Consider the following 23,368-nt stretch of genomic DNA (forward strand, 5'->3'; position numbering starts at 1 on the left):
GTCAACACTCATTAGAGGGTTTGCAGTTAAACTGATCACCCTTGTATAGACTAGTGAATATGGTGAGGAGAGGATGATCAGAGTCCTTATATAACTATGAGTAAGCCTGACGAATTTGTACTTTGATATAAAAAGTGAAAATAGGAGTGACTAGCTGTGCTTATCAACGAACACAGGGTTAACAGAAGATTGGTCATCCAACAATATTATATTTTTTGTCTTTTACTATACTAGTGTGTTCAAATAATAAGTAATCAAATACCCTAAAGCAGAAGTGCAGTTTTAACGTAGTCATCTGTTTATCGAGCTTGACAAGATTTTTGAATATTTCCAAGATGATTGAGAACGAATCACAATGCATGTGACATAATCTGTATCGTCGCCAGTGACCCTCGATCGTCTCGTAAATTAATTATGCGAGACATCGCGGCGAATAAATGCGAGAGAAAAGCGTATAATTCATTTGATTAACAGTAGCTGCAACTTTTCTGTTATCTATCCACCGGTGAGTAATGGATCTCCAAACGTGACAAACGTTTTCGCAGTTGTAATTTATTACCTTTATTTCGATGGAGCCCGAAACAGGAAGAGGGGGAAAAATGGGGATGAAATGTAGGGAAACATGAGAAGTAAATACATTTCTGTTTCATAGTGTACCATTCACAGACCGCCGCAAAATTTACCAATATATTACTATTACAACATTAGGAAATATAGTTTACATTACTATGTGGTATCATAGTTACTCCATCCCAAGACTCTTCCATCTCTTATCTCCTAAAATCTAAACAATGCAAAATGAACACTGCAAGCATCACACGAACTTCAGCCCCATCAGATGTAATAACATACACATACTTCAAACGCAAGTAACGCGAATAAGAATACTCAAATCCAGTAACTATGGATGATTGCTAGATGTATTTGTCATAATTACAGCAGAAAATCAAAGAACATTTTCAAGATCCCTGTGTCTGCCTCAGAAAATTAAATCCACCTTCATGCTACCAAATATAATACACTACATAATCTCACACAATACCATACAAACTTTTGTCTTATTTCCAAGAAGCCTCACTCTCATCAATCCCCCGCGATAATTCATCGCTCCTGACGCGAGACCCATGACATTCCGTCGTTTGAACCATTTACGCCTTTAAATATTCCCCACACGCGTGTTCCAGTACGAGGAGGTTCGACGAGTGTCCGTGCGCAGAGTGAAGCCCAGCGCACGGTGCACGTGTGTGGGTGGAAAGAGGGAGGAAAAAAAAGGGAAGGTAAAGGAAAAAATGTATTTGCCGTCCCAGTTTGCCCCGGTTGGCATGGCACGGCGAAAGCTCTTCAGTAAATCCAGCTTAAAGCAGCTGTGTAAACGTTGACCTATATTACAATCACGGGGGGCTGGAGTGCTCGGCAGGAGCGGCGACGCCATCGGCCTCCTCGAGAACAGGCTACAAAGTAACTCGTGGCCGCTCTGCACGTGGCGTGTTCCGTGTGCTGTGCGACCGAACACCCGCGCAAACGCCGCCGTGCCAGCCTCGAAAGCTGGCTACAATTATTTCTTGGCGGCCACCCGACACGCTCGCCGACCTGTACGCCGAGGACCCTCATGACCGCCTCTCGGTCCGCCTCGCTGATCATTTCGCGATTTGGACGCCCAGCCTGGCTCGAGCTGCTCCCTTTTCACCGACCACTTAATTAGTGTTCGGCGAGGGCCCCGTCGCGCTACGATGAACGCCTATACCCCTGGCGGCGCTCGAATGGTCCGACTTTTTCACGCGGCAGCTCTTTCAACGGGATACCCACTCGTCCGGGCCAACTTCCTTCGCGACTTGGACTTTCGAGGCCCCTTTTCAGGTTTCGAGAGGGCTCCCTGCTCTCCTTTAGGTTCGAAGCTTGAGTTTCGACAAGGGAGGATCGATTTTACTTAATCCTTTCACGTTTCTTGACGAGTCTTACTCGTGCGGTTCTTATGGGACGTTCGCTGCCGATCACGCGCCATCGCGTGATGGATCTATGTTCGATTAATGGGAGTTGCGTGGTTGGCAGTTTGGGATAGTAGATCATTTTGAATCGGCAGTGAAAGTGATGCTGTTACAAAAGATTATTGTAAGTGGAAGTGTTAGAATATTTGTGAGACATATTGGTAATTAGTTTTATGGTGTCATGCTTCGTCATAGCAGCAGGATGACGTACTCTCATCTCCATTTTGCACAGAAGCTATTATTAGGGAAGCAGTAACGAAGAACTTTTTGTTGCCGCATGTTTTAACTCTTTGGGGTTAGGTGGGTTAAAAACTGTCCCACCTTTTGCTTAGCTTTTTATGCATGGTGGGATATGTTTTAACCTACCTCGAAAAGTTGAAATTACTCATACTCGTACAGTTTAATATTTAATTAAACTTACATTAGTAAGTTGTTGACACTGTTGTGATTAAGGTGCAACTTAGGTTTCTATTTTCTTTAAAATCGTGTGCCTCAAAGGGTTAAAGAGCGTCCAATAAATACTGAATTGTAGAAATATTTTGGTGCAACAGCAAGTTTCAGAAAAATCATAAAATACGAATAAAAAAAAAAGTAATTTGGTTGAGATGCACCAGACAGATCTAAACAAAAGATACTGACATAAAATGAAATGAAAAAGACACGAGAGTCTGAATAAAAGTTGCATTCATAACAAATTGAATTCCTTAAAAACGACACTGTGTTACATGTGAACGCAGTATAAAGCCAAACACACGACCTTAATACACGGAATGATTTCTTGTTAAACTAGTAGAGGTAGATGTATTCTTTCTGTAGTTACGAAGCTCCGTTTAATGGAGTTGTTTGTTGCTGAGCAAACTGAGAGTTTCTGTTTTGATTACGTTTAATATGAAATACTACTCTTCGAGTTGTGCAAACAGAAACTAAAATATTGGTTGCAGATAACAGCATTGTTTCGTTACATATTTACGCAGTCTGTGCTGACAAACTCTATTTAATGAATCATAAATACGCAGGCAAGTGAACACTGTAAATATTGTGCAGTTCTACTACCATGGTACATTGTCTGACTAATTCAGGACTACTCTACTTACTGTGTTCATTCTACGAGTACGTACGTCTATTCACTAAGTTTTTCGGGTAGTGTTAGTTAGGTTTCACATTTAGATTCAAAATGGTAGACGTTTTGAAACAAAAGTTGAAGTATTCTTTAAAAATTGAAACTAATGATAGTGGTAACTAGCTTACAAGTACTTGCTTCTGATTTTAAATGCTCATGAAGTATTTCATAGATAAAATAATTTCATATGATATTCCTCCTGAGATGATCTGATTCTACAGTGAATTATATTAACGAAAACTTCTAACATAAAATAATGCAGTAAAGACTCACCCAAGAGCCAGACAAACACATTTTCAACTAATAACAAGATTCTAGGAGTAAATCTATTATCAACTCGCAAGTCATTATTATTCAGTACAGGCGAATCACATGAGTGATGGTAACTTTTAAGTAGGCAGTCGAGATGTCCCCTGAATAATTCATATCTATGGACGAAACAAATTGCAAAAAGGTTTCCAACGCTCCTAAAGCTTTGTGCGGTTTTCGTAATTATGAATAGGAGGAAAAGAATCCCTTTAGAAAATGCGATAATGCAGGCGTGACGTGCAATATAAACAACGGCCGCGTTAAACAAGAACAATTTCGTTTCATGCACCGTAAATAGAACGAGCACGGGCTGTATCGCGTGTCAAAGAATATTCATTTAGCCCTCCTTGCGAAATTACTTCCGAGGGCCCCGTAAAAAATACCACGCACGGAGCAGTAGACGCGGACGCGCAAAGAAAAATGGTACAACTGTACAAGCGCTTCGCTTTACTCCTCCTCACTCTGTTATCTACACTCCAAGGGTTGAGTGGTAAAAGCGAAGAGACACTTAAAGGATTTACGGGCCTGAGAACTCTAGACTGCTCTTGGATTGACTCGAAAGTACGAACTTCAAACTGGGAGGGAAGAACGGAGAAGAAAAGAAACAAAAGCGTTATCTTCGCGACTGAATTATGTCACATTATGATTTACATAATTTTGGTTGCTGTGGTTAAATAATTCGTGTGAATAAAACAATATATTTAGAGACAATGATAGAGGTAAAAATTTTAAGTTAAAGAAATGATAAAAGTAGAAATAAAGTACACCCTCTGTACTACCTCTTGCATTTTTAATAAGAATAAAGTATAGATGACGCCATAAACATAATTTGAGCTCACAAAATTAATGTGTCTGTTTTGTATAAACTCGTCAGCTAGCAGTGGTCCCGAAGTTGCAGTTGGCAGTGAAATGATACCTTTCAACCCTTATTTCTCTTCGACAATTTGATCTTGAAGAGATTTGAAATGCTTCAGCATGACTATCCGGCTATTAAAGGTCCGATAGAGTTGCAATATAATCAAGGAAAGCCGAGATGCTTCGCAAACAAGAGGCATCAGGAAAGAGACTCGGTTGTTTTCTTGGAAATGTAGACGCTTATCAGCGGATCAATGGCTGAACGAGCCAACAATCAACGATTCAATCTGTGGTATCAGCAAGTAGGTTGTGGCAAACTGTGCCAAGTCCAGCACGCTTGAATTTATGAGATTAAAACGATGAATCTCAGTAGAAAATATAATTATTACCCACTCGTGGAATTTTATTTAGCAATCATTTCTAATATTTACTATAGTTTTCCTAAAAAATTTGCGTATAATGTTTTATACGTTACATTCCCTGCATTCCACGCCAAAAAGAGGAAACTACAGAAGGTCGATAGAGAAGTGAAAACCTGGCACTTAGAGGAAGGTAGCCAGCAGCAGAGCAGCTGAATGCTAAACACGGCTAGTCGGTTACGTGTGGTTGCAGTTTGGCTTCTTAATGAAAATCAGCGGCATGGAAACATCAGGTTTGGTTTACCTTGAAACTGAAAGCAAGACTCCTGTGAGAGAGACATTACCAGCATGAGAGGCAATAATGATCGAGCATCACATCGATGAATTGTGCTCCATAATTTCAAGCATCTTCACCTATTATTCACTGACTGAACCAGAAGATGCGTTTTATAGACTAATATGTACTTTGTAACCCATATACATGCTACTGTACTCAATGAAAGTAGATGCAGCCCTCTTGGAGACATGGGTGATTTATGCTGGATATGTACTACTGATATAATTTGATATAATTGGAACTTCAGTGCTGTGTGCCTTACATTCTTAATTACTTGAGGATTGTTAAATTCCATGAGAGATGCAAGTTTCATGTTAGATTAAATTATACATTAAATTTTAATGAAATACTCAAGCCTTTTATATGTCACATATTCCATCATAGATGTAGGTATTTGTACGTATACATCCATTAATTTTTATCAGAAACTGAAGTAATATTCCAACTCTGAATTTTATTCCTGCTTGTTTCGGAAACATTTAATTTCATAATAATTCTGCTTTTAATTGGGACCCACCCACTGTGAATATGATACTACATGTATGTATGGCATAATTGTGTGCACAAAATACTTATATAAATGAAGTAGAGTTCTATTTCGAGATATATCAAGTATTGATCATAAAAACCTCGTGACATTAAAGTGAATGTTAAAATTGAATTAGAAACTAACAAAGTGCTAACTAATTAAAGAAGATGTAAGTATAAAACTGTATAAACTAAACCATAATTTCCTTTTCTTCCAGGGAATCCAGATAAGAAGCATCCTCAAATTACAAGCTTCAGGGCACCAGCATATGACCCCTAACTCAGCCTTATCAAGTACACCTAATATCTCCCAGATTTCATCGACGAGAAGCCCACCTTAAACAGCAATAAAGTAAATGTCCCAATAGCTGATCATGTCCCGATATCAGAACATTAACGCCAATTCTATTTAATCTCAAGCTTAAATTCCACCGTATTCAGTAAAAGAATACATAAAATAGTGTAAAATAGCTACAAAATACTATATCCAGCTACAGGGACACGATTCAAGTATCGGGACACCTACTCATCAATTGTCCACTTACTGGAACGTTTGGTATCTAAAGCGTCCAGGCATTAGAACATTTACCTTACTCGGCAATTCACTTCAGAAGAAAATACTGGCATCGAGCAGAAAGATAAGGTCGCCAGCGACCTCGTTCGCGACATTCCACTCCGTCAGATTTCAGCCGACGTAGGTGCGTGCCGCGTGTTATCGACCAGCGATAAACGGCCGACCAATACATCGATAGGATACGTAGGGGAGCCAGCATGGGGGTAAGTCGGGCAGCGGAGGCGGGTGGCGCGGCTGCGGCCGCCAACGATCAAAATGGATGTTCGTGCCGATAGCGAAGCCTTCCTGCTTCCTAGCCGCCCAATTAGATCCCCAACCAGCAGAAACCACCCCTGACCAGTCGCCAGCGTATTTCTCCGGCTGACCAGCTACGTACAGTGCCGCGATTCAAGGCCGATTAACGGCGCTCGGATCCGTCGGCTGCAAGCGAGACTGCTTCGAAACGAAGGAGCCCAGGGGGTGGCTCGGGCAACGATTAAACCAATAACTATTAATCGACGGGCCACCGCACATTCAGCAAAGCGCGCTACCCTTCCTGTACCTGATGCATGCGCTACCCCCGCTTGCGGGGCCCCGTTGTGGCCGATTCCAAGACTAAAGTGGCTCTGCTGGTGTAGAAGCTTAAGGGTGCCCTGGATTTGTTCGAGTCTGCGTGGACTGATGAAAATTCGCAGGGAAGTCGTGGGGAATTTTGATGAGTTGACAGCGAGGTAATGTGCTGGATTTGCTCGAAAGTTTTGGCAACGTTCGGATTAGGGGATGAAAAGATGCTGCCACGAGAGTTTGGTGCTGGGGAAGAGTATAGGTGCGGGTTTCTTGGCTTCTTGTAGGTTAGAGCTGTTTTCAGGAGCTACTTGTTATGTAGGGAAAAGGTAATTATACAGCTATAGGAATCATGGTACTATGTTACAAGAAGGTAATTGTAGAAATTGATAATAGATACTCTAGAATTGAAATAAATTGGAAGACTTGAAATTTTGAGATTTCAGAATTTAAGAATTCTCAGATATAAAACATTCGAAATATTGAGAACGAAAAATTTTTAAATTTTAGGATTTAATCATTTAAACATTTGGAAGTTTGGGGTCGTTGATATTGAGGAAGGAAATATTTGTTCTAAAAGCATTTAACAAAACTGAAATCATAGGGAATGGTAAGGGTAAAAGTTAACACTAACAAAAATGGTCGATATCATTTCCCTCATCGAGCTCCCCTTGCGTGCTGGAATGGGCGCCAGGCTGATTCTGTTTTGCGTTCGATGGGATTACGAGGAGATGAACATCATATGCGGAAGAGAAAAGCAGGATACATATTTGTTAATACGTTTAATTCTGCAAATGTGAGCCTGCCGGTGCAAAGATTACACGCTAATGCCTGGATTTCAGGTTTTATACGTTACGAAGTAATTATCGGTACTGTCCAATGAATCGACCAACGATAACTGACATTGGCAAACGTTCAAAGTGTATTTCATGTCTGGTCTTTTTTATCCCGTTGTCAAACAGCGATGAAATATATGATAATATTTCTCCAATATACATTATTCGGGAAACAAATGTAATATGATTACATTAAGTACTGATAATGATAGAAAATCCTATTCGTGAAATATTCCTAGGATCACTTAACTCTTATTGTACGAAGAAGAGGTCATCAAAGAATCCTAATATTATTTCTTATAATCTTAAAAGTCCTAAAACTTTAAGATTTTCAAATATTCAAATTTTGGGCACCTTTTTATGCATTTATTCTAAATACATGTGAATGAATAAGTGAGTACTATCCTAAATACATGTAAATGTATAAGGGAGTACTATCCTAAATTCATGTGAATGAATAAGTGAGTAACTCTTCTCTAACTACCTACCTCAATATACCTCTCACTAACTACGACCTACTCCAATCGTTCAGGTTCACTTAAATAAGCTCACAAAGGCCTAAAATTCCTCAGCCTCTACAAACCGCGAGACAAATGGCTAAATTAAACGAACTTCAACTTCAACTTCAAACTTCAAACTTAAGAAACTTCTCAGCCCCACTTCTTCCAGCAACCATTATTTGCGTTCTCAGAAAGCAGAATCGTTAAAAAAATCAAAGAATCTCTGTCGCGCTAACTACCTCCTCCATTTTCAACACAGTTGCAAATAAAATAAAAAAAGAAGCAAAGTTCAACGTTTGGCAGGTTATCAAGGACGATGCAGGTATCGTCGACCATTTCCTGGTTGCGCTCCTTAAATTGGCGCACGTAATTCGAGTACGCGGGCTGCGTCTCTCCCTTTTGACCCAACGAACGAAGCTCGAAGCCATTTGAGAGCACAACCAGACGAGCTGAAGATATACGAGGAACGAATATCCGGAAGGGGCGGTCTAGAGCTCTGGACTCTGTCCGAGGGATCGTGGGGCAAGAGCAAAGTGTCTCTCTCCTCCTCCACACACGCACGTGAGCACGTGCACGCTGGCAAACAGTCCTCCCAACTGGACTTCGTGACGAAGCTCGAGATATACGTCGAAGAGAGGGTCGCTTTCGAGAGGGGCGAACGACAACGAGTCGAATCGTAATGCACGATAGGGGAAGATACTGGTGCTGTATTTTGACGTACCAGTGTACTCTTCGAGGCTAAGTTTGGGGTGGTCTTGTTAGGAACCATTGAACGGAGTTTATCGAGACCAAAGAGCTTGCATATATTATTTGGTGCGAAAGTACGTGAAATATTTGAGAACTGATAGCTACAGTTAATATTACAATTTTTTAGAATAAAAAATTATGTAACAATATTAGTAACACCACACTTACTATAAACATTTAATGAAGATTATACCACTAGAACTTGACACCTCTTTACAGAAATAAAGAAAAGTCATACTATTGCAACCAGGAATTTTTATGCACCAGTGCAATAACTAGTAACGTGACTGCAAAGATAATATGATACATAAAATAATGACTGCAGTGTCTAAATGACGTTGGCAAGTGTCGAGAGTATCCCAGAGATGAAATAATGCTTACTTTACATCGCAGGAGCCTAGAAGGGATGGCAAACCTGATCTCAAAAGCAGTGGTTTCGCAAGATTACAAGGCGAGAAAAATTTGATGAGGGTTAACGGTAAAAGCACCCAGCGAAGTAAACGAATACCGTTATCCAAACCGGAAGGCACACGGGACAGAGACACGCGAGATCCCCCGGTAACGAAACTAATTTCATTGCCGTCCACTTATTGAGATCAAGACGGAAGCTCGTCGACGGACAGGCTGTTGGCATAGAGTTGCATAAGGAGCAACGAAGCATCTCTGGTTAACAATGTTTTAGCGTCAATTTACCTACCGTAGCTGCCATGGGGAGATGATGGGCGGCTCGGACGGCGGGATCTGAGGTTTCACTAAGCGAGCCATAGCCAACTGAAATCTGGGCTGCCTTTTGACATCCTGCAACAGAAATTATGTCATATTGAATTTCAATTATGCTCTAATCCCCACATAAAAGTACATTTAAAAAATGAAACTTTTTTTCTTGAGAAATCGCTGTGTTGTGAAAGTGAAAATGCATCGACTCAGGGATGATTAAAGGCGCAAACACGTCACGTGAAATCACGTCAGGTACTATAGACAATTTGTTTTATATTATAACAGAATAGATTGAAAACAGGAGAAAAATGTCGGCGTACATTATAGAATTGCTATAATGTATGACGTGATATCACGTGACCTGATAATACTGTATTCACCCCCTTAATTATATCCTATTCATTGTCCCAGAAGTGTTACTTCAATGATTAATTAAGCCCAAATTTTGTGAGAAAATGTATCATTATTTCTCTGACGAATCGCCAACAAACACTCATCTACTCTAGAGACAAAAATTTCATTAACATTTAGATCCTCGGTGTACGCTATAGTATCTATACGAATAGGCGGAAATTCCATTTGCTGAATTTCACAGAAGCGTGAGCCATTGAGAGGACCAGCTCTCAAGTGAAATGGAAATAGCGATTTCAACCGGGACGCGTCTTTTTCAAAAATGAAAGCAGCTCGGCAACAAGGGTGTGGGACGGGCATTATATGGGCGTCGTCTAGCAGACGAGAATCAATTTCGGGAATTCGGTTGGCAAACGAACCATAGAGCATCCGAGGGGGCAGGGCACGCTGTGGGAGCGAGTTGAAAGGTAATCGTAAACTAATTGGAACTAAATTCGCCCGGCGTAATTACGCGTTTTAATTTGAAGCCTCGCGAAAGTGCTCTCTCGCCAGGATCGTGCTCGGCGCTCGTGGCGTTCCCGCCGCCACCCCACCATTTCTCACGCGCGTTAAGAGGGGCTGTATTTTAAGCTACCCAGTAATTAAAAGAATTACGTCTTCGTTCGACCAGGTAGCGGACTGCTCTACTTCGCATCGAGGACTTGAATGAAATGAAACGGTCCCGAATTTAGCCTTTTCTATTGTTGACCCTTTAATTGAATCGCTACTTTCGACCAAAGTGGAGCTCCTTGAATTTTTCTTCATTAAATAGTTTCGCTTCGTTGAGTATCGAATGACTATATTGTAGTAAAGTAGTGATCCAATAGTTCTTAGAAATAAGTAATCAATGTGTGCTTAATATCTGGGGAGGGAAAAAAGTGAGAAAGTAAATAAATCCGATTTGCTCATGATTTTACAAAATTGCGGTGCGTCGTAAACCGAAGCGAATAAGCTGAAGTTCCATCGCCTCGCCAAAACTTGATACGCCGTTCACGGCCAATCAAACTTTGAGTTCTAGTAATCCCGAAGCCAAATATTCCGCTTGAACGTCATAGCTCAGAGCGTTTTCTTAGACCCGACAGTTCTAATCCTCATGTTCCTGCCAACTTTCCTCAAAGAGTATTTGAAATTATACTTTCCCTCCAATGCACAGTGCAATACAGGAAGAGAAAAATTTAATCCTTGCTTTCACAAAATAAACCCAGGAAAGTCGAAGCTCTTTCGAACAGCGAATGATATCGATATCGTGATATCATCCAAATGTGAGGTAGGTAAATGCCCCAATAGTCGGATGCTTAAGATGTCAAATGTCAGTAAGCGAACAACTTAAAAATGCATGTCAGGATATACGAATTATGAAGCCCCAGTAGTTGAACATACGTACTACTCTTTGTTTTTAATTACTTTAGAATTTAAGATTAACCCTTTAACAGTTTAATAAAATTGCAAATTTTGGTAAAAAAATGTCGTGCTTTTTATTCTATAAAATACTTCTATACATTACAATAAATATCAAAAGGACAAGTTTTATGTTTTATTTTATTTATGTACGTCTCGTCGTGCCAGAGTATGACTGAGGATAAACAGATCAGTACTTGACCCTACGCCCGAGTTTCACTCCGAATAAACTGTCAAAGGTTTAAAATTCAATAAAATTAGTGCCAGTGTTGAGGTATCAGGACGTGGTCAACTCCTGGCACATTCACCTTACCGAAAATCTATCCCAGAAATAAATCTACGAATCTCAGTTAGCACAGTAAGTGATACCAGACCTTTCACACTCTTGTGTACCGCATTACCATATCCACCCCCTAAGCTCCAAAGCAGTCGCCACCAACCGAGGCAAACAATCGTTCCCACGACGCATGTATCCAGGCTCTCCAGTTCCACCAGCGCGAAATTTTTTCTATTTCGTACCATACGAAATCATTTTTCCTCCCCTTAGCCAGCCCCTGGAGGATGGTCAATCCTGCGGCGGATTCGATTCGGAGGGAAGCATCGGTGTTCCATTCCGCTTCTTCCCCGCAGGATTCAGGCAGGGCCCCTTTGTCTCTCTTTCCCTGGGCGCGCGTCCGCGCGCCGTTACATGCATATGCAAATTTATTCTGGCCGGTGCATTAGTGTACGTGTGTCGTGGTAGTCGGCCAACCGTGACTCTGCCCACGGTCGTGGGTCCTAGCGCGCGCGCGCGCCCTCGTCCGTACACGTAGAGCTTTCTCGTCCAGCGCGTTGTCGGTGCAGCGGAGAGGGTCATAAATTAAATGATGTAAATGCTCTGTCCACCCTCTGTCGCAGCGAGGAGAGACGACACACAACTTCCCTCTCTCTTCCCGTTGCCAGACCCGACGGACAACCCCCGAGTGACCCCGACGATCTACGCTAACCCCTGCCTCCGAGCACAGACCCCTTCTGACTGATTATAATTATCGGGGCGTACCCTGCGGCTCGCCTCGCACGGATGAAGAGGAAAGATAATGCGTGCGAGCCGAATGCCATTGATTCGTACGCGTCTAACTGCCGTCGAATTGCCGTAAGTGTTCCGTGTCCGCGTTCCCTGGGACGATTCCCCCGTTTCGCAGTGAGTGAATTCTACGTTCCTCTCTGCAGGGGGTCGAAGAATTGAATACAGATGCTGCGTAATCCTTTTTCGCTGCTATCAGCGGTGGACTGTGGGGAAGTACTAACGTTGCGATTTCGGCCGATTTCTGGGGGCTGATTTCTGAAAGTTGTGATGGATGACTTTTTAGGGAGCTATCGTTGAGTTTGGGGAAAGGGGTGTCGAGTCGTCTGGGATCTGAAAAGAGTTCGCGGAGAGATCAGAGAATTGTCAAGTAAGGTGAATGTTCCAATACCTAAACGCTTAAGATGTTAAACGTACCAGTCAGTGAACAACCTGAAACTGTATGTTTCGATGCTTTAATTATGGGGTCTTAGAAACGAAGGATATTATTTTATGACACTAGTTTTTTATTTTTAATTGGGTATACTTAATACAGTTAGAACTGAAGTCTGAAATTGAATAAAATCAAAGTTAGTGTTTAGATATCGTGATATGGCTAGCTACTGGGACATTTGTCTTAGTTTAGATAATGAAACTGAGGATATTGAATAATTTAGGGGTCGAGGGGAAATGCTTCTACTGCTAGGGCCAGTTTAGACAACCTAATGGGTTCTACAGTCGAGAGCAGATGAGTTTGGACGTCCTGGATACTGCAAAGGGCTTCTACACAACATGTTCCATGCTAGTCATTTGTGTTCATGACGTCAGATGATGCATCAAGTAATAGACAATGATATTTCTCAGGTATGCAACTGAATACAGATGTTTGGGGAGCTGAATATTGTGAATATTGTATCTACATTGTGGGTGTTTATGCATTTTTAGGAAATTTAAATCTATGGAAGAGGAAAATGTTTTAGAGTGTGTTAAAATATTTTTAAGTAAGATTCATTTAGTATATTTTGCAAATGTCCTATGTATATATGTACCTACATTTACAGCTTAAAGTCTTATCTAATACTTGGAATAAATTCATACCTACAGAATATATTTAAAAAACATTCAGAATAAAATATAGGTTAAAATATTTCAAAAATAAAAGAAACCTCCATCTGAACTCCATTTCTCTAGATATTTTTACAAGAGAAGGAAATCGCAGGAAGTTTTGCAATACAATTATAAAATTTCTGTATGTTCACCATGTACAAAATGTATTCTACCATATGAAAGCTGTGTCGCGTTTGCTTTTTGTTTGCGTTTTATACAATGTTCAGTTCATCGAAGAGTAAAGTCCCACGTTCCTCAAAAGTCAATGTTAATTGAAACACAGACTTTCGACAGAAGAAATTCGATACTTTAATACGGACAAGATCAAAGTTCCATCGAATATGGATGTTGGACAAACACGAAACTCGATCATCGTTCTGTATACAGTACTGCACAATTTGGCTTGCAGCAGCTCGCTGCCATCGTTTTCACATGGAACCTCATTAGAGGAATCGATCGGGACCGGAAACAATCGCACGACTACCCACACACGAGCCCTCTACTTTGTGATGGGAGACGTGTTTGTATTATCTTCCAAGGATTACTCTGTTATTCCCGCAAAGAAGAGAATCTACCCGCTTGATTAAAAACCAGAAATCTTTCTTTACAAAGTGAAAAGAAAAATCCATTGAAACGTTATAACTGATATATGGAGACAAGTAAATATTGATCATAAGATATATTAATAAACATTCAAACCAAATATCAGTCGAATGATACACCTCCGTTTAATTTCCTGTCCCGATACGAAAGGATGAACGATAAAGGATAGACGATCCCCGACTTCTGAGCAGCAGTAGAACTCTATTATTCTACGGGGGAAAAAGAAACACAGCCGTGATATCCGTGTATCTTCGATATTAATTCAATCCTCTTCCCTTTTTACTACTAACGTTTGGTTTTCATAAGTTCGAACGGTGGGGAAACTTCGCTGTCGTTGAGTAATGTATTCAATAAAATTCGGTAGTATGCAAATCTGAAAAGCTTTCCGCGGATCTCACGAATTCGACAGTGTTCCAATCCACTCCGCGATCCCGTCTCTCTGCCTTCCTTTCATCTCGATATCCGATTCATCGGAAATAGCTCGCATCAACCTTCACTCGCCGCTCAATACAAATTGCTCGTTTTCTCTCGCATATACATGACGCTTCTCGTAGTTTTTCTAATGATATTTAATATACTACTCTGTGAAAATTCAATACTCGAGGTCCCTCATGAATTTCAAGAGACGATGATGTTCTTCGCTTCGTTATTAAAATTTCTAGAGACGTAGCACACAATTTTCTCCTCAAACTTCATAGTTTAATACCATAAGCATATCAAGATGGAATCACTCAGGTACTTCAATACTAGTTTCTTTATTCTATCAAATTCAAATTTTAAAATTCTCAGCTATTCAGGTTTTATTTTACATCTTTCCAAAGTCCTACTGTACACTTGTTTCATAAAGCATAGGTAGAACCTATGGATAAAAGACGAAGTTCACGAAGAGTTTCCTTGTTCACAGAACTCAAGTCAGATACTTAAATACTCTACTCTGGGTTAAAAGTCACGATTAACACTTACATTTTTCCTCCGTCAAAAAGAAAACTACTTGTATCCATCAGCTACAGAATCTTCACTCCCTACAATAACATTTAAATCCTTCTAAAACCACTTTACCACCCTCGCCACCAATTTCCTATCAATAAAAACCTCAGGATCCCCGAGATCAACGAGTTATTTCCTTCACCGTCGCGCACCGACCATCCTTATTATTATCGTCACGCAACAAAAGAAAGTAGCTCGAGAATCCAATCGAGAGCGAAACGACGAACAGACGAGGGTACAGAAGATCGAGACGTTACTCCACGCCGACGGGGCTAAAATATCCCTGCAAATAACTCGAATTCTATCTGGATTTCCATCCGGATCGAGGGAGGGCACTGGGAGCAAGAGGTGGGCGGTCGAGCCGAGACGGAATCGAGGAATTCGTGGTAAAAGAACCAGAAAGCCGGCTGCTTACGTATTCGATCACGTAAGTACACACGGGAGCGAGGAGAAAAAGAGAATCGGCAGCCTGGGCAAACGATGACGGCGAGGGAGTCTCGGGATGGTTGCAGTCCGACCTGCGCCACCGTGCATCCCCTAGATTCGTGCATCGATCGCGTATTGGCTCGTGCTAAGCGACGTCGAACGGTGAGAATCAAAATCCTGGATCGCGGCTGGATGGACCGCGCGCGGAATTTTAAACGGACCGCGGAGACACGGATACGCGGTTGCCTCGGGGGAGAGAGAGACGGGGATAGAGCGTGGAGAGAGCCGGAAACGGGAACAATTTGTAGCAGGCTTTTGAAATATACTGGTAATCGCGTGGCGCATGCCAATGGCGAGAAATATTTCCGCGCGGCACGCTAAATCCCCGAGCTTCCGCCACATCCCGCCCTCTGCCGCGCTCCTTCTGCCGCGAGGAGAGAAGAATTGAATTTTAAAATTCGACACCGCCGCGAATTTTATTGTTTCACGGAACCGCGCGAATTGATTTAACCCTTGCGCGTCCCTTCCTTCGTTTTTTCCGCCGCGCGGAATGCTAATCGGGGGCCAAGGTTCGGGCTGGTCTGTGGATCTCTCCTGCGTCGATTGAGAGGAACTTGCGGCTGGTATTTGGGACATGTGTGTGTATTATTACTAGACTGCGGATTTTTATGCAAATTCACGTTTTTCGTAGATATGACTGAATGAATGGAATTTAAATGCAGATTTTTTTCCCCCTCAAAAACTAATATTGTAACGTTTACTTTAGACAGTTTGTATATTTTTGCAAATTGCATTCTGTATTTTTCTCTATTGTTTTGCAATATGTTATGTACTATTTTGCAAACTTCAGTTTCTAATAAGTGCATAAATTTCTGCAGTCTACTTAGTATACTAAAGGTTATATCTCCAGCCCTGCCATGAATTCTATGACAAGAACAAAACACGTCAGCATCCCAAACAATATTTGTACTAAAACTGTGGAAAGAATAGAAGTCAGTCTGAGTTTGTCCTCAGTACAGTCAACATAACGTGAAGTGAGAAAGAAATTTTTTAAATTGCTGCTTAGAGGTACCTAGGGCTAAACAGTTTAGTCTTTTAACACTGATCATAAGACACGAGTGTCAAATAAGATGATTTCAGATGTCTCTCACTATGATTCCCCAGCCTAAAGTGAAACAATACTGTAGTTCCATTTAAAAAACTGCTAATGATTTTAAAAATACTAGTGAAAGAATCCATCTACAATTTCTCCGATACTCTGTATATCTCTCGGAGAAGCAAACGAAAACATGGACAGCGACAAGAGGCAAGGGCGAGAAGAGGATCGGGGAGAGTCCGATCGCGGGTACGAGGGTTGCATGGCGAGGTGCAGCTTCAATATTGATATGCCGGATTGGCTGGTGCCCGGCGGCGTTGGCGACGAAGATCAGAGAGTCGCGAGATGCAGCAGGCACGTCCGTGCGCACAAAGCATGCAAAGGATCGAGTGAAATTGGGCGAGATATTATTGAACACACTCGGCCGCCGTATGGAAAACGAAAAGGACTGACTGCCGCGTTCCAATGCAGTTCGCTCGCGTTTCAGAGCGGTCGCGTTCGTCGAACTAACGTAACTCTCGTGCACAAAGAATTTAGCTGCAGTTTGCCCGCGTCTCTGTCGGCTGAGAAGGCAGACACGCTGACGAGGAGCTGCTCGCGTGTGCAGACTCTCGTTTGACGCGTTTTATATCGATAACTAGGGAACTGCTTACAGTAGCTCGCTATTTTCTAACAAATTTGCTCCTCGATAGAGTCTCCTATGCTTCTAAGGCGATGCATAGTCCCGTGAAGCTGGGGAATCGTTATTGATAGCGAATTTCCGGAGAGCGACCCGATTTCTTTAAGTAATGATCTCCTGCGCGTAGTTTTGTCGAGTGAATTTTACCGAGAGAAGTCGACGAGAGCTGAACTAGGTAGGAACAGTTGCACAGCGATCTGGAAACTCTATTATCATTCGTGACGGCGTCATAAGGCGAGAAGTCAGCGCGAGAGAGGAGATATAATGCCGAAGGGAGTAAGTCGTAGTTTACACGTGAAATCCAACCCGTATGCCGACGTAATCGAAATGAGACGGGGCCCCCATGTACCCCATGGACAGGATTGATGGACAGCCGGTGGTCCGTGACGCGACCACCTGACATTCTTGTCCGATCGGGCTGACATGCCCCAGGGATCATGCATGCGAGTTTCGTGCTCACGTAGCAAAACGTCTATTCCGATTTTCCGCCACCTCTGCCCCCTAGATAGATCCGAATTTGCGGACTGGAATTGTGTCTAATGCCCAGAGGCTGCGCTGATCTAAGGGTTCCTCTCTATCTCTCCACTGTCTTGCTAATTGCGACTGTGACTCGGAGGAATTCAGTGAGACTGAGCAACTTTGGTGAGAACTTTGTTACAAATATCTACATATTACTCATTTGCTGTCTTTGCGTTAAGAGTACAGGAAGAATTGGTTTTGCATTCAATGGTGATATTAACTCATTTCCTTAAAAATTGAGATTTTTAGGGTGCATATGTAATTGTTAGGTTTGTCATGTTTAATTAAAACTACTTTTGTATTGGTAGTAGAAAAGAGAAACATTCTTAATATTGCATTGAGAACAGTTTACTCTTCAATAACATTTTTACGTGAAGGATTTGCTTCGTCCAAGAGTAAATTTCTTCGATTTTAATTAACATTTTCACGTTAGTCAAGATAATTACGTGTATTTTGCGGAAAACACAGTGTTACTTGTCGTCATATATAGTGCATATTGGTTAAACTCCGCCCCTATGTCCAATGCTAATATTTGTCCATTGGGGTGGAAGCACACTAATACCGCGTCGCGTAAACACACATGATTTTTCACATGACATCCATAGTACGAGCAGCTGACATTTTTATTTCGCTTTAAATCTATTTTACTATAATATGAGACAATGTTGCTATATTATGCAATGTGATATCAATATTTTTCTACTTTAAGTCATTCTCTTACTCTCTCCAATTACGAAAATGAAGCAAAGAAAAGCAATCTACGCAAATCCTTTCGAAAAACAAAGAAAGTAGCTATTCTAAACCGAAAACATGAAAAATTAAAAGATGAAGAAAAATAATTAACCCACTCTTCACATTGAAATAAACATATACCAGATCCCCTATCCTCACCATTGGTCACATGACACAGAATGGTCACTCAGACACGTCAGAAGACGTGTCAGAAGACCACAAATATTAGGACCATCGAAGTCTCCTTATCCAGCGGCACATAATCAAGCGAATAATAGCTTCTCGCCACTCGACGACAAATTACCATTTTCCTGCGCAGCGTTCCGCGTCTATTTTTCAGGCAGGCAGCCAAGCCAGGCCAGCAACGAGGCGATACAGTGATCGTTGGTGCACTTCACACGCACTCCTCGTGCACGGCTGCTCGTTCACACGTGCCGAGCAATTTTGCCATAACGCGGGAGAAGTATGCGAGGCCGTGAAGAACGGGGCGAGCATAAATCCAGCCGGCAGCCGAACCATGATTTCACTTGCACACGCGCGACCCGCCTCGAAACACGGACGATACTCTTTCCGTCACTCGCTCGGGCGTTCCGTTTACGGGGAAGTGCAGGCGTGGGCGAGCGTGCAACACGCCGGCTAGTACGTTTGCGAATCAGCAAACCGTGCGGAATGTTGGGCGACGTAACGTCACGTGCAGCACAACATAGTACATAATACGCGAAATTGAAGCCTCGCCCAGCGAAATCAAACCTGGATCTGTGTTCGACAAGTGGCTCGATAGAATGCACTTTGATGCAGTTCTTCTAATTTTACGTGCACTACCGTGCATATGTACTTGGAGAGTTTCGCGTTATTGGAAGTTTTAGAACAGCTACACTTTTTTATTTAAACTACTAGTATCGAATGTTATTCTCGTCAGTATTTGTAAATTTTATACAAGTTGTTACAGAAGTAGCCAAAATTTGGTGTTGTATTCTACACCTAAGAATGAAGAAAGATCATATAAACGTAGTTCCCAAGACTCTTCGTTTTCGTTCTTCGTACAATCGTCTGAGATTAGGTTTGTAGTCAAAACTATATCGTGGAATTTTATTTGTTGTACTTTAGATATTGTAATAATGCGGAAGTGTCAAAGTATTTATGCACAGTAGTGTACGTTGCGAGAGAGATTCGATATGGAGACTATCGAGCTATCGATTCTCAATGACGTCTTTTATTTTAGTGTACGAAGAACCGATCACTGTGGGAAGATTATGGAGTTCCATTGGGAAAGCGTATCTACATTTGCATTTCTGAGGTACAGCGTTACACCTCCAGCCTCCTCTCCTCTTCCTCCTCCTTTTCTTATCTCCAACTAAACTCAATGGACACTATCGTTCAGTAGTATAGGACCACATCTTAGTAAAAGGATACATATTACTGAAAATCAAATACATGATAAAAAAGAACTGACAATATTGCCTCATTAAGTTTGGTTAAAAACTAAACGAGTATAGAATTAGTCCACATTTTTTAACACTATAAAAAGTAATCAAAATAAGAAATCAGGAGGTCCCATACTTTTGGCCTGCAGTATAGGTGATCTGGAATTGATAGAGAATTTATTAGAACGTTTCTAAAAATAACTCGATAAACGTGCATATTCATTTAAATTACCTAATACTAGAATATTATTACGTTTTATTGCTGATTACTTTGAATAATTATCCTAACCGCAGATGAATATTCAAACGAGTGTTAATATTTTTATACTTAGCGATTGTAAAAACTTAATCTGCGAACATTTTGCAAATACATTATTAATTAAACAGGTATTTCATGCTTGCAACGTTATAGAGCGTAAGCGAATTTAGCGTTATCGCCGCTTATAGCTCCATTTACGTACAAACACGCGTAAGTGCTTGTACGTGCGTGTTTGCAGATGTGACCTCCGTCCCAGCGGAATTCTAGAGATGGTCAATGTATATCCACGTATGTACGCAGCATACCACCGAACAGAGATGTGTCTGTGAAACTGGAAATGTTTACTCTACTCCCTGTAATCCATGCATTAGAAGCTATTTACAGAGTAAAAAATCAATCTGGATTCCATCAATACACTGCAATAATCGCTTGCTTTTGAGTTAACACTAGAATTACCAAACAAGTCAAAATGATACAGCTACTTTTAATTCACGATTTATTCTAAAAAAAACTTTAGATTTATTCTCAACTCAAAATGAATAAAATTGAAAAAATGTCTATATATTTACACATGAATTCTACTTTCTCTAATTATGTATTATTTGTGCTCCTCTGATTTTGAAACAAATGCATACATTTACTTCAGTAGTTCTAGTGTTAATGACTATATTTTCACAGGGACATGAAAAGACACATATAAATTTGAATCGACAAATTTTCCCTGTAATTATAAAACAAGCATATGTTCACCGAAACACGAATTACAACCTTTGATCAACGAACAATGCATAATATTGATCGTTGTTGCACATTTCGTATAATGGGCCCCATTTGACAAAACTTGCATATGCCCCCCATGCTTAATCGATGTCGATCAACGATTGCAAAGTAATTTGCAGTCCCTTTCTGTCATAACGCGCGTGTTTGACGATTCTATGGGTACAGCAGGATTAATGTCGACAGTGAGTCTGCACGGCGCGATTGGAACGAGGGCAAAGTGCATACGCATCTGTACGTGCGTCGGCTCGAGTTTGGCATGATTTAACTGCGGAACAAAGTGACGATTTCGCAGGTGGTTTGAGTCGTTTGTAAGCGTCGCGCGTGTCTAATAGTCCCCGTACGTGTAATTACGTTGACAGCCGACGGCAGGGACGAATTGTACGTGCGACGTGTTGTGTCGGGCCACGGGATGGAAACGGTGAATTCGAGTAGGCGATGGGCTGTTTGACCACTCGATGACGCATTGCCATGGATCCATGATTCCCTGGCCTTTCTGATCCGCGAAACGGGCGACGAGTAGCGCTCAACGCGCCGCTACAAACGAAAAGCTAATTACTTGTAGGGTAAATAGACTCGAAAAAGCGAAATTATTTGAAGTATGTTAATAAAGAAAGTATGATTGTAATTTCATGAAAGAGACTTGGTCTTGCACTGTGCAATCAGTTTTTAGTTGATGAATTTTGATGGCTGATGATTACTAGTGTTTTACCATTTGTCTAAATTATCTAGATGGTCCTTTATTATCTACAATTTATTTTAAATTATTCTAAATATATTCTAAGTTTGTTGTAGATGTACCTACTGAAGCTTTATTCTAAGATCTAGATCATTTAGAATTTATTAATTGTTTGAGTAATTATTTAAACAGAGAGCTTAATTATTTTCGCTATTTTTTATGTAAGTTAGAATAAAATTATGTAGTGAATTATTATGGAGTCACTGAGACTTATCAGATTTTCATGCAACGAAATGCAAAGAAAATCTGATAATTTAATTATCCAGTAGTAGAACAATGGAATAGACAGACATAGCCTCATTTTTCCTAAGAAATAACCACAGAGAATTTGATTATTTTATTTCGAATTAACGCTTAATACACTAACAGAGAAAGACACCCTCATTGGTCTACTCATAAAGAAGTAGCACGTACGCATACGAGTTACACGCACGCAATTCAAGACATCGATACGTTCTACCAATTTCTTCTCGTGTGAAACACCTCCCGTGTTTCAGCGAAAAGAAGTGGAGATGAATTTACCGATCAACGGCTGAAAGTTTATACAGCGGCTTGTGCATGACAGAAACATTTTCTGAGAGCGATTCTCGCGAATTGCTTGAAAACGGGTTTCCCGTCTGGAGGCTCGGAGGCGTACATATACCTTCAATACATTACTCACTGTGCTATCGTGTTGCAAGGGGAAAAAATTCGTCGTGAAACTGGCTAAATATATTGCTAATAATAAAGCAGTATAAAGTTAATTTATAATACCTGAATATTATTTTTTTCAATTAGAAAAAAACATTCCACAATCTGAAATAAACATTCATTATCTGAGGTTTCGTTTTTGACTTATTAAGCGTATTGGAAACGTCTAAAATCCGCTTGAAATGTGTCTGACATGAGGAGTCATTCTACTGATCTCGCTGCGTCTGACCTGGCTCTTGCACATCGACAGTAAAATAAGTTACAAATCAGACATTTTACGCACAGTTTTAGTAATTAATAACTCGAAAGCGACGTTTCAAATGTAATTTCGTCATTTTTCAATTTTGACTCACATTGGCGCCTAGAATCACAATCTAAAATTTGTTGTCTCCTCTTAAAAAAATATTCAAGCAGTGAAACTTAGCCGAGTTTCAAATACAGTTTCATTTCAAATTTCTTACTTATATGAACGCCTAGAATCACAACCTAAATTGTTTACCTCCTCTTAATTATAGAAATAAATACTCAAACAGTGAAGCTTAGCCATCAGCCTTCCCATATCACTTGATCCCAGTAGAATCCCAGTAAACCCTTTTCAAGGGTCAAAAGATTTAGGCTCGCCACAAAAGTGCTCTAACGTTTCTCTGTGCTTTGGAGCAAGTTGATCCCGTTTTGGAGCCTCGGGTATCAAACTTTTCAGTCTTCGGGAAAGTGTCTCGCTGGTCGACTATAGATGTATCTAACTGCACTACGGGGCGTATTCATTATCGGGCCGCCGGAACCGAGGTTGCTGAGACGATTAAACAGGGAATGGGAGGATCCTCCAATGATTGGCTACACGGGGCCGATTCAATGTCTACGGCTCCATCGGTTTATCGCTCCCCTCTCTCGGCATATTCGGCCTGCAACCGTGTTCTCATCTCTGCTACTCTATTTTATCTCAGCAAACGAATGCGTGTTGCACGATCGTTCGACTACGAGCGGGCAACTTTGAAAAATGGAGACACCTTTCGGGCTGGGCGAGAGCTTCTCGTTGACCCTTTCTGAGAAATCCATCGCGTGACGGAGACATCGGAGGAGTCGCGAACTG

The 23,368-nt window shown here is 41.1% G+C and overlaps 1 protein-coding gene across 1 annotated transcript in view; it reads right to left on the minus strand.

Annotated features, from left to right (window-relative positions):
• LOC143179705 (uncharacterized) overlaps nt 1–23,368 on the minus strand; it is a 441,599-nt gene that overhangs the window by 411,083 nt on the left and 7,148 nt on the right. The window contains exon 2 of the mRNA XM_076379021.1: nt 9,391–9,491. Within this exon, the coding sequence (XP_076235136.1) occupies nt 9,391–9,402 (12 nt within the window). The 5' untranslated portion in view covers nt 9,403–9,491. The remainder of the gene's footprint in view (nt 1–9,390; nt 9,492–23,368) is intronic.

This window comes from Calliopsis andreniformis, chromosome 5 (genome assembly GCF_051401765.1).
Source record: "Calliopsis andreniformis isolate RMS-2024a chromosome 5, iyCalAndr_principal, whole genome shotgun sequence".
In the NCBI taxonomy this organism is placed as follows: Eukaryota; Metazoa; Arthropoda; class Insecta; order Hymenoptera; family Andrenidae; genus Calliopsis; species Calliopsis andreniformis.